The 13,207-nt window shown below is 39.9% G+C and overlaps 1 protein-coding gene across 1 annotated transcript; it reads right to left on the bottom strand.

The window, feature by feature from the left end:
* Nucleotides 1-1,996: 1,996 nt before the first annotated feature.
* Nucleotides 1,997-13,207, bottom strand: LOC309706456 (phosphatidylinositol 5-phosphate 4-kinase type-2 gamma-like). Its single transcript, XM_082533009.1, has 10 exons — nt 12,745-13,207; nt 12,559-12,656; nt 11,736-11,832; nt 11,061-11,210; nt 5,707-5,853; nt 5,362-5,400; nt 2,821-2,934; nt 2,489-2,744; nt 2,248-2,351; nt 1,997-2,169 (listed from the first exon to the last, which is right to left on the bottom strand). Exons 1-10 carry the CDS (start codon nt 12,892-12,894, stop codon nt 2,089-2,091), a joined length of 1,236 nt encoding a protein of 411 aa, XP_082389135.1. The 5' UTR covers nt 12,895-13,207; the 3' UTR covers nt 1,997-2,088.

Raw genomic sequence — 13,207 nt, 5'->3', positions numbered from 1 at the left:
AAGGTTCCTGTTTTCAAACAAGCTGAGAGCCTTTTTTTTCCTGACAGCCGGAGTCTTTTGGCATTCAGCAGAATCATTCAACACGCAACTACCATAAGATCTTATGGCGCAACAAAGTCCTCGTTAAAGGCCTCTACTGAGTCTGCCCTACTTCTTTGTAGGTCATGGGCTTATTTATATATCCATCTCTGATTCAGTTTCTTGGATGCATGATATACCAAATCCCATTTTTTCCCCAGAAAACATTTGGAGACAAAAATAAAAATGACCACTATGAGACTTCTCTATAAGTTAGGGTCTCTCTAAAAAAGATAAGAGAGATCTGTGTAGCACGCTATCAAGATCTCCTGGTTTATAGATTCAAGAGTAGATATGCACAGTCTTTAGCACAGGTATAATTAATATATGTTCACATGACAATGAAATCATAACAGATGGACCCAGACTTAAGCTCTGGAACATAGTACATGTAAACAAACCTATAGTGTGTTTTGCAAATGCTGAAAGAAAAATATCCAAAAAGTAAGTAGCATAAAATAATTAATATACTTCTTTTTGTTTTAGGTTAAAAGACAAAAATAAAAAAATAAATTTAAAAAAACATTTAATGTCTTTTCCTCTTATTTCTCATCTTTCTGTCCCTCCTGTTTGTCCACACAGCTGCTATTCCAAAGTGAAACCCTGCTGAAGGATTTTCAGGAATGTGTGCCAGGAGGACTGGGACAACTAAATAAAGACAAAAATTAATGCTGTACCACTGAGAATACAATTTAAAGGAACACATGTACAGCTAGGATCACATCAGTTTGCTTCAGCTTGCAGTAACTAATGACACTTAGATCCATCCTAAGTGGTTCCTACTTTACTCAACAGGATGTTGGCAAAGAAAAATGTAACAATATAAGAAGCAGTTAGGCCATTAAAGAACTTTGGTACAGTTGGTACATATGGCACACCTTGAACTTACCATGGTTACTATAGCCCAGACGTTAAACTAAGGTGACTGTTGGTTGTTGGTGCCAGTGGGCTGGACTCAATATTATTACACAACCTCTAAGCTATGCAGACGAGCATCTCCAACAACACTTCAAACCTTGACGCAGATGGGCTTCAGCAGCAGAAAACTCCACCCGGTGCCACTCCTGTCAGCTAAGAATGGGAAACTGAGATTACAAAAAGCAAAATCACCAAAATTAGACAATAGCAGATTGGAAAAAGTGTTGCCTGGTCCGATGGGATGGTAGGATCAAAATGTTGCGTAAACAGCATGAAAGCATGGATCCATCCTCCCTTGTGTTAACAGTTCAGCCTGATGATGGTGGTGTAATGGTTGGAGATCTTTTCTTGGCGCACTTTGGTTCCCTTAGCCCCAACTGAGCATCATTTTAATGCCACAGTCTGAGTCCTGTTACTATGTCCATCCCTTTATGACCACAGTGTACCCACCTTCTGATGGTTGCTTCAGCAGGATAACGCACCATGTCACAAAGTTCAAATCATCTCAGGCTGTTTTTTTGAACATGACTGCATTCAAATGCCCTCCACACTCACCAGATTGGGTATGGTAGAACAGAAGATTCAAATCATGGATGTTCTGAGTGATGCTATCACGTCAACATTGACCAAAATCTTTGTTTTCTTTGTTGAATCTACACCATGAAGAGTTAAGGCAGTCCAAGCGAATACAAGCAAGATGTACCTAATAATGTGGCTGGTGTAAAGCTTATTTTATCATCTTTGGCCAGTAAAACAAATACCTTCATATTAGTGATGTTTACAGGTGTAAACTTGAAAGATGTCTTTCAGGAATCTTTTATTTCTTGCTGTCACTTAGACTCAACAGTAGTGTTGCCAAACCTTTACGTCAAAAGAAAATAAACCCATTAACAACATTGAGCTGCCAAGAAGTCCTTTTCGCAAATTCTTCACTTGGAATAAATGCACAGCTGTGTAGAATCCCATGAATAGTAAAGATGTTTTTTAAAAAGGAAGGGAAACAAAAGGATGCTATTAAATTATTAGTGCTTTATTGGTGATGCTTTGATGACTGCAAAGCTGAATTCTTCATGTATTAAATGAATCCCTGAACTAGGCAAAGATTTTGGCGATGAACTCTTTGAAGCGTTTAGCGTACTGCTCTGGATGAACAGTTGAGATCTCAGCTCCTGCCTACAAAACACAGACACACAGTCGATCAGAAATAAGTAGAAGCAGCCCTTTACACTTTGCAGAGCACTGATCTCTCACCCCGTGTTTGACAGCCTTGGCAGCGTGAGCGGCTTTCTTCTTGGTGTCGTACTGCGTCAGCACGTCAATCAGACCCATAAAATACACCTCCCTACGGGGCGCACCTACAAGGGAGCGATTCACAGTGTTTTGCGAGCGATATTGATCTGCGCATATGATCTTATCTTGTGCAGCACAGTGTGAGAGGAAGTTTCGGTGGGTGAAAAAGCGCAGGGCTCCTATCTCGGCTGTCGGGACTCACCCACAGCGCTCTGAATAGCGTACACATCCACATAAGGGTCGAAATCCCCAGGACCCATGGGTTTGAAGGAGTTCATGTAGCCGGTAATGCCTTCAGGGGAGGTGGAGTGGGGAGCAGGAGCAAGGCCATTTTCATCATCCTCTTCCTCCTCATCGGACAGCTCCATCTCCTCCTCCTCCTCCTCCATCTCGGCTCTTTCGACATCGTGGATACCGAGCAGCAGGCTGTAGTCCATGATCCTCATACGTACAAGAAACTGCAGTGAGAGAAATAATTACACACCAGAGACAAGAAACACAAAAATCCCCCACAAAAAGCAACGCCTCTCTTACCTCAGTGTCTCTGTTGAGCTTGTCCATTATTTTCTCCTTCTCTTCATCACTCACATAAACTTTCTGCATGTTATTCATAAAGTCCACATCCTTATAAGTGGGCAATTCCTTGACCTGAAAATATAGAAAGAATTACAACATTCATTCAACAGCATTTTTCTTTTCATCAAAACATTTATAGCTTCTCCATTTTCATATGATTAAAGCCAAATAACATTTTCATAATTTTGTTTTCTGAATCAGTACAGATGGAAATATCAAAGGTTCCCGCAGCTCTGCAGCTAGTCAAACTTCCTCTATTAAACCAGATATTTCTTCATCTTTTTCTTTTTTATCTAGGTCAGCGTCGCTGGAGGCCAAACAGAGGGCTTCTGATGTTTAAAACAGCCTGTTGCTAAGTGATTTTTCTGTGGGAAGATTCAAGAAAGTCTAATCTTAAAATCACATTTGTCACAATGCGCAAACAATAACAGTTACACATAGGAAAATAATTCCACACTCTGCCCTCAGGCGCACATTTCAAAGAGAAAAAAAATACATTTTTGGTTTGCAGTCTTAGATGTAGCCTGTCAAACCGGGGAGAGCAGCCAGAATACTAAACACGTCCACATCTTCAGACAGACTGTGGGGGCAGTAGCACACGTGCAGGTATGCTAAGTTTTTCTTTCTCACTTCAGCTTTTATCATTTTACTTGCAGTCGGTGATTGATGTAGCTATCAGTCCAAACGTCAGACAATGTTAGGCAATAATCAGATGGGTTTTTTTCACAGAAATGTTGCCTTTTAGTGGCGTATCATTATCATTATCATTATCATTATCATTACGCCAAGTACTGAACAATTGTTTGTTAATTTCAGGTTACACAAGTCTCAGTGAGCTAAAATCAAAGTTTAGGCTGAAAGACTCACAGTTTTTCAGGTAAAAGCTTTTTTGGAATCACCTTGTTGGTGCAGAAATGCTATGTTATGCCTGTCTCTGTTATTGTTTTCATAGATTCAACTAAAGAAATGGGAAGAAATTATATGTTTTTGTGACAGACTGCTATTAACAAAGATGTGTATTATGTGTAGACACAACACTGGATCATCCCTTGGGTTAGGTGCATTTTTATGCTTGAATGATTCACAGGTCAATGTTAAGTAGCTTAACAAACAACAACAATATTCCTTTGAAAATGGGCAGGTACAAGGATTGGACTGAAAATGAATGAAAAAGCAGCCAATGTTCATAGAAAAATTTAAAAAGACCTTCAGAAAGCCTGGGCTGCTCAAGACTATTTCAAAGATCACAACAAAATCTGGTCCAGGAAACAAAACGTGACAAAATCGAGGGCTTGAAACTTTTGCACAGTACCATATAAATAGGTTGTTGTATCCTGCTCATTATGGCAGATAATCATGTGAGCTGACTACAAGATAAATAAATAAATGAACCATATCAAAGATGCATACCTAAATAAACCGATGATACATTGTAATCTGCACACCAGCTATGAATTCAATCGCTGTGCAACAGGCAAAGCGCTTATTTTAATGGCTTACAAAGTCAACCTGGCACTATTAATTAATGGACTTGATGAACCCTAAAACTTTACTGTGTTTGGTCTTCAGGCAGTTTGAGCTATTTACTGAACCTCTTTTCTGGACCCCAACAGTTTTTCTTTTTGCCTCACTGAGATATTTCTACCATTTTTATTGGAGTGTCTCTTTTCTGAAAAAGAAAAGAGCAAAATATTGTAGAAAAATATTGTAGAAAATGTTAATGATTAAAAAAAAGCATTTTCAAAAGTTTCTGTGACTCAATATATGTCTTTCATTTAAACATATTAAAAAAGGACACCCGCAGTTTTACAAGGGAAGCACTGGTAAGGAGAAATTAGAAAGAAATTCTGAAAATGAATCCTATGGAAATATAGCTGCGTAATGGCTTCGACTGCTGTGGAGATGCTTTTTTTAAACGCAAAGGCCTCTCCAAGCTTGACGCGTGGAGTTGAAAGACGAGTGTTTATCAGTCAGGGTCAGCTGCTGTTTTTGACGTTTCGTGTTTATCTCTCTCTCTCTCACGAGTCTCCCAGCTTGATGTGAGCACAGAACTAAATCACTTCAAAAACTAAAGACCAGAAAGGCACTTGACTGGTTTTGGAAATAACCACCTCATAGATTATATATTTTTCCTTTTAGTGCAACACGCTGTGTTGCACTAAAACAAAACACTTTGGTCCTTCATTTGAACAGGTACAAAAAAGAAACCAAACACATCAGACATCGCAATAAAGCTATTGCCAAATAAAGGTATAATAATCGAGTGGAGCCGAGCTTTTTTTGACCATTTTCTTACTGGAGATGTTAGTGCAAGGTTATCATAATTAAAATTAACAAGCTCAAATGTATTCAGCCACTCTTTCATTGAGCCTGAGTCAGAAGACGTAAAAATAACCATCTGTAATAGATCACTGCCTGTTAAACACTCCACGGCCACACGTGTGCTTTATTTCCAACTCTTGTGGACAACAGACTGACTTTACCTGAATCTGATCTCACCTTTTCTTTAAAACTGGCTTCACGAGACACCAGCGAGCCCTGATGAAAGAGAAGAAAGCGACCGGTGTTACTGTTGAGCCAAAGATCCATATTTGCTCATTACTTTCAAAGCTAGAATAGTCATTATCACTCATGTGTTCTCAGAGATGATACACGTGTGGCCATAAATCCAACAGTCTACTATTAATAAATGGTTTGGGGTGAAGCATAACTTTAATTCACAAGCATTTAACACTCTGTTTTTTAAACTATTGCCTTTAAATGTTTTGGTAAGTTAAGCATTTCAATAGCTGATAAAAGTAATAAGACACTATCATATGAGATACACTGCCTCTGGAGGATTACCTTGAGGTCATACTTCCTGTGTACGTGAAGTCGGTGGCTGAACATGTTCCTCATTACTAACAGGTAGGTGTCCTCACTCTCCACAGTGACTCTGTACATGGCCAGGAACTGAGGGAGGAGCGTCCTGCCGTGGCAGGTGACAATATGCTGGAAGAGACCATCAGTACATGGATTTTCAGTCATGAAGAATAAACATCTGCACGTGAATATAATAAGTTGTGGTTAATGCTCTTCCTGAAGATCCTCCTGTGGCATCTGATCAGCACCGCAGATGTAATTTAGACTTGGAATAATTTACAGGACGAACTCCATTTGAAAACACTGCCTGCATTTCAAACAGATGGCTTCATTGTTATATGACTCTACAGCGTCGTTAAGACATTGCATAAGAGGTAAAGTATGATAACATAAAAGAGTTCCTAGTAAGATAAGGTTTTTCCTTGTAACAGATATGATTCAACGCACGGGTAATATAAAGTCATTTCATAGCATCATAGCAAGAAATGTCAAGAAAGGCAGGGAGGATGTACAGTCCCAGCAAGTAAACGTGGATTTACACAATGCTCGACTTCATTTTTTAATCAGCTTTGTATTTTGAGACGTCTGTTATACCTCAAGTATGAAAACAGTTCATTGTGATGAGCAACAATAAGTGTCAAAGCCACTGAGCACAGCGTTGTCTGCATTGCATTTGTGCACTGGAGCGTCTACAAGTGAAACTGAGCTAATTCTGATGGACTTGGAGTTGGTAATATACTGAATGACATTTGTGTCAAACCTTTAATTAGGATGAAACAAATGGAGAATTAAAACTAAATTCATTTAATAAAATACTCTGTTAAAATCCATCAGATTCTCCTGTGTCCTATTGTTAGAGTTGTCATATTGGTAAATCTATCACCTTACAAAGCTAGTTAACTGCTGTGAGATTTTCAGTCTGTATTGCGTGTTTAACCTCTTTGTATGAACAGTCTGATGTCATTAACTTATTAATAAATGTGGCTGATTCTGCCAACAACACCCCTTTCACGTGAACATGGAATGAAAGCCCTGGAGGAAACCGGCTTATCTTGAGTGCCAGTGTTACAGTACGTGAATCGACCCCCGGGTACGCTGAGGGAGCAAGGCATACCTGAATGCACTTAACATATGTCAGAACAATCAGACATCAAGTAAAAATGAAAGAAAACGAAAGTTAGGAAGATATGCTAAATATGGAGGCAAGAAGACTCAAATTAAATATGAAAACAGACTCATGGGGACAATGGAGGACAAAAACACAAGCACAGAAACTGAGGGAGGAAAAGATAAGGAGACAGCGAGGGAACAAAACACACAAGAAATATCAAACTCAAAATAAGTTGGGGTTCTAAGCAAGAGCCCCAAACTCCAAAGAAACTGAACTGGGAACCAGAAGAAAGTTCAAGCTCTCATAAAAAGGCGTGTTTCACATGTCAAGTGATTCTTCTCACACAAATGATCCCTGTGACTGTTGCCTGCTCCAGTTAGAGCCATTATCAGATGATCATGATGTAAAGTGGTCATAAAACCTATAAAGAAATGAAAAAATATAACAGCGAAATGCAAAGTCATTTATCTTGGGATTTGGCAGAGTGGTGAAGTAAACGTTTTAATTTGAGTTAATATATTTATGTTACCACTAAGTGTGCGCTCAGCGCTGCTGTTGATGTCTAATATGGTGGCTGCACATTAGACCTCTGAAACTTTAAACTGGCAAGTGCAAATCACTTTAGTTTGTCAGCAGACCAACGTGAATCTGATTTAACTGATTGATAGGTGTTCATGGTGTGTGTTCAGTCTTCCTGCAGCTGCGGTTCAAACAGTGTAAAAGAGGCAGCAGATTAGAATCGGGCATAACAACATTTAAACATTTTCTGCATCACCAGAATAATATATACACACTCTAGTGGCACCGGTTTCACAGCTGTACATTTATAGACCCCATTATTAAGAGGTTTTAGTAAAGTAATAGTAGTAGGCTTAACAAGCTGCATATGAAACATATAGCTCCGGCAGAAAATCTATATCACACCTTAAAATGTTGTAAATTAAGCAATCATTAAAAAACATGCTGTTTTCAAACAGTGACCTGTTATCATGATGACTTATCCTGGTAAAAAGAGAGCCGCTTTCATGACACTGAAAACTCTGACTTTAAGGTCAAGACAGCTCACTAACCCCATAATCTTGCTTCACAGAACACCTGTATGAGCTCATATAGCACAACAAAAACAAACCCCTCCAAATTACTAGAATGATAAGAATGACCGGCTGAGTTTATGCACAGCGTGTCTGAGCTGTCGATTATATACCTACACTGGCAGAGTACTGGCTCACATTAGCGTTGTGAACAAGCTAGAAACAATTCTAGTTTGTTTAACAGTAGCACTACACCTGTCCTAATCTACTGTGCTCACACAGCATACACAACTCTTGTGGTCAGCATCACTACAACATTTAGATTTTAAATAGCATCTAAAATTTTCATCTTTCCCTGATGACTATCAGTAACAATCTTATTGCTCTATAAGCATTTATATATGATCTTAAACAGAGCCCCGCACTGTACCTGCTGACCTTATTCTAAGGTCTGTTGGACATAGACTAAGCCTCCGTTTGAATTGAGTTTTTATATGAATTATTTATTCTCAGATCATGAAACATCACAGGGACTGCAGATGAGAGAATAAGAATGAAAAATGCCCTTTAAACATTAATTTAATGAAATACTCAATTAATATCAATATCTTCTTGCATTTTGATATGATAAATCTGTTAACCTACACAGTCAGTATGTTGCTGGCTTTCTTTTCAGGCTTCAGAAAGACTAAGCGTTATTATTAACCAAAGTCCTTAACACATACAATTTTAATACGATATTACTCTTAAGCGCTTTTTCTCTTACATACCCTGATACTGCTTTGTCTGCAGCAGCTACGTTGCTTTCAGGCATATTACCTGTTTAACTTCTTCATATTTTTCCCATAGTATTCTCTCACCTTCCTGTGTAACATCAGCTGCTCTACTGCTCTAGTGCTAATGCCACCACTTTCATGTGACCACAAAGGGGAAACCCTGGGTTAACTTAGCAAGATGATTACCAGCTACACGTGACCGCTTATCCTGATTGCCAGTGTTAGGGTAAGTGAATCCAGATAGCGCAAAGATATCCTGGGTCTGTGCAACTGGGTCTGTAGTATAAATCTCTGATGGTGGTGCGTATTTGATTCTCTCTTGGTGATTTATGAGAAGGAAACATTTTGACAGGTCTGCGAAAAATCGTTATGCCTCAGAAGTAATATCTGTAGGAAGGAAATCATGTTGCACAGAATCTGTGGTCTACATCTGTGAGTCATCAGTGAATTTTTTTTTTTTTTGGTAACCCCTCCTATATCAATTGATACCAGTGGTGCCAACTTCGGGCATTTTTATTGATTTTTTGGCACCAGGGCCAGTGTCTTTTCAGTGGAAATGCATTAAAGTGATCTGAGATTAGGGAGTGATGTTCACTGACTGTCACGGCGAGTGAGAGGAGCCGTGTGGAGGAGGAAAAGGAGGATCCACACGCAGGCAGTCGTGAAGGTGTAAAAGGTGATTTATTGAACACAAAAGGAGAGGCAAACGGCAACACGGAGAACTAAACTATACTGGGAAACAACTAAAACTACAAAGCACAAACCTGAATGAGCAGAGGAGACTGATGATGGACAGCAGGGAGAACACACAGGTGAGACATGGTAGAAACACAGATGAGGCAGGGTGGGAAACACAGACGGACCAGCAACTACAACAACGGAGGACATGACTTAAATACACCCAGAGAAACACAGGGGAATTACACACAGGTGGTGGACACAGCTGGGAATGATCAACAAGACGAGACAGAGGTAAAACTGAACACACTCACATGAGACCCAGACCTTCACAATAAAACAGGAAATGAGAACACCACACCAAGACGCAGACCTGACACTGAGAGACAGACAGAATGACACATGGAACCTGAACTAAACTAAACGTGAGATACAACCGAGAACAAATCCTTAAACATGAAACTCAAATAATAAACATCATAATCATCATCATAAACACAACAAGAGAACAAGAAAACAATCCCTGATGCAAACTAAAACCAAAACATAATAACCTCAAACATGGAATAACAAAAACATGAAACTCCACATACTGGGTCCAACGGACCCAGACCCGTGACACTGACAGGCTCATGCAACAGTATCATGGCTTACTGCAAGCCCTTTTAAATGTCATTGGTAACATCAGTGCTCTTTCAACAACAACAACAACAACAAAAAGCTGTGTGAAGGCCTTTTGTGGCACTACAGAAAAGAAATACAGTACAAGCAAACAAACATCATGCTACTTGTTAATATGTCATGTGACTTAGCTTTCTCTGTTTGGTGTGTTATTTTTTTTTGTATCTGTATAACCAGAAAAAGCTCTGACAGAATCATTCTTCAATGTGAATTATTTAATATGCTTCAATTTAAATGTAAAACTGGAGCCATGAAATTCTAACACTCGTGTCTCAGCTTTGATGCTGTAAAACCTTTACCATGGCAACCATGGTTAATGTAAAAAGGGCACATTTTTTTCTTGTATAAAAACGACACAAGGAAAGAGAAAAGACTGGTAGATGTGTGCATGTACAAAAGGATTGCAACCATGCACACACTAGAAATACTATGTTCTTAGTTCAGTTCAATTCAATTCATTTTATTTAGCTCCAAATCGCAGCAACAGTCACATCAAGGCACTTCATACTAAAAGGTAAAAGAGTAAAAGAGAGAAAACCGCAACAATCAGATGACCCCACGTGAGCAAGCATATGGTGACAGTGGGAAGGAAAAACTCCCTTTTAACAGGAAAAAACTTGCAGCAGAACCAGGAGAGGCAGCCATCAGCTGCAACCGGTTAGGGGTGAGGAGAGGGAGACACAACAAAAGACACACTGTGTAAGAGAGCCAGGGATTAATAATAACTAATGATTAAATGCAAAGTGGTGAACAACCACAGACAGTGAAAAGAGGTGAAGAAGAAACACTCAGTGCACTATGGGAAGAGCCCAGCAGCTTAGCCCTAAATGCAGGGTAACTAAGGGAGGATTCTGGGTCACCTGATCCAGCCCTAACTATAACCTTTATCAGAAAGTATAGTTTTGAGCCTTATTGTAAAAGCAGAGAGAGTGCCTCTCTCCAGTATCCAAACTGGGAGCTGGTTCCACAGAAAAGGGGCCTGAAAGCTGGAGTCTCCAATTTTAAAATTGAACCTACTCTCTGACCTTTAAAGGACATATAAACTTGTGTCAGTCCTACCTGGTGATATGCAGAGAGCGCATTATGCATTTCTGCAACCTCCTCACTGGAAATTTCTTTTATAACCAAAGTGCGGTCGTACGACGTCAGCAGCAGGCCCGCATATTTCCCTTCGTCGTGTCTGAGAGGAGGACTCCGAGCCAGAGAAACCTGCCGGTGAGTGAGAGAACAGCATCATGAGATCAGAAGGAGAAGCCTCCTGCCCTGGGAAACCTTTCACATTTTAAAGTGTTGAAACAAATGCAAATATCTTACATATACCAGAAATGTAATGCTGCGCAGCATCGGACCATAAAAAGCTTTGTTTTAACATGCTTCTTACATTGATCTGAATGCAGGTCTGCAGTAAGCTAATGTGACTTTTATCAGCAACAATATGTTTCCCATAATTGTGTGCTAAGCAAATGTGCACTTCCCAGACTGGAGGATGGCTGTGTGCCACCTGGCGCATGCAAAATACGACACAAAGAAATGCAAATGTAGAAGCGAGCAGATCAATATGCACATAAAAGTTCATGGTTTCGATCAAAGGAAAACACACAGAGCCTTGGATGTTCTCTGCTTGTGCGAGTCTATGTTTTTTTCTAATGGCCTCTACATTTTTGTGAAACGATAGATTTTATCCATATTTATATTTTAGTGCACAATGAAACGCAGACTTGCTGTGAATCATACCTGGAAATCTTGATCCTCAATGCCAAAGCGCTCTCGCAGGTTTCTGAACACTTGAGGACAGTACTCTTTGAATTTAAACTGTCCTGGAAGAGTCTCCCTGAGGAATAATGACAATAACGCATAGATTTAGTGTGCAGCAACATTTTACAAAAGATCTATGCTCGTGACTATTAGCTGACTGAATTATATTAGGGATCCTGCTGCTTAACAGCTTCCAGATCAAAACAAGTTCAGAGAAATCTCACTACAGTAACGGCACTTTAACCTTGGGAAAATATTTTATTGGTCCTCAAACCTCTGTTCATAAGTCTTTACTGAACCCGGATTCCTGAACGGATTAAAGGATTATTGAAAGCCTTTCACTTTTCTAGACTCAGTGCTTATAGAAACCGAACCTAACAACAGACACTGTATAGGACAGCTTTTATAAATGATTATTATACTGTAGCACACTCTGACTGACACTCTTCCACCACTATTTCAGATAAATCCATCAAGCTAACCTTTTTTTGCCTTTTAAATTATGTTGCACAGCAAGTAAAAAAAACACAAGTTAATGCTGCACTTCTAACTTTAGCCCATAACATCATTCTTTCTCTTTCGAGACAATATTGCACTGCGCTCATTACTGTAGCTATAGTGTTGGTGAAGAAAAACACCGTTGCTCTCTAAAGGGGTCTGGATATTCTGATAAGCAGAGACAATAACACCGAGAAATAAATCCTGAGAGGAACAAAAATCTGTGCAGTTTACAGGAAGCAAAACGAGGCTCCTGCAATCATGCAGACAGAGCTGAGTAGAGCCTATGAGCAGAGCACAGTACTTATTGAAGAGGTGGTTGTTGACTTTGATCTTGGTGCTGGCTTTGAAGTCGTCTGGGAGCAGCATGACAGGTACGGGCACCTGGCTCAGGTCATTAATCTGCGCATGATCAGTGGATAAATAGTTAATAATGAACATTTTCATACCCAGGCAGACAGAAGTGCACATTAAACGGCCTTATAGCTACCGAATGATTGACTCCCCACATCAGCACGCTCAACACGGGGTCACTCGCTCGGAAAACCTTCACTTTCTGTTGAACAAAGTGTTTCTTCTTCGTCTTCCTTTTTGGCGCCAGAGTGTTCAGAGGGTTGGAGGTAGCACTGGGAGAAGACATTTTCAGGCAGGTATCCGCGTCTCCGTCTGTGGACAGGCGTTTTGTTGTCTCTGTATGTAAAGTAGGCTAAAGTCCGCCCTGCAGCAGCCTATTAGCGCTTTGATCCAACACCCTGCGAGCCCAGCGCCTTTTGGTCCTTCAGTCCAGCAACGAACAGGTGCAGAGCCTCCCCCAACACGGGCTGAGCCTTCATCATCTTATTTTGTGGCTCATTTTTAAGCTTTGTTAATTTGACATGCTGTCACATTAATGATCATTTTCGTGCAGGCTTGCTTACAGGCAGAACTGCAGTAATTACATCTAAATTACCAGT

The sequence above is a fragment of the Aulonocara stuartgranti genome (genome assembly GCF_965226115.1).
Source record: "Aulonocara stuartgranti genome assembly, chromosome: 5".
NCBI lineage: Eukaryota > Metazoa > Chordata > Actinopteri > Cichliformes > Cichlidae > Aulonocara > Aulonocara stuartgranti.
The sequence above is the reverse complement of the archived record's forward strand: the minus strand, read 5'-3'. Positions and strand labels throughout refer to the sequence as shown.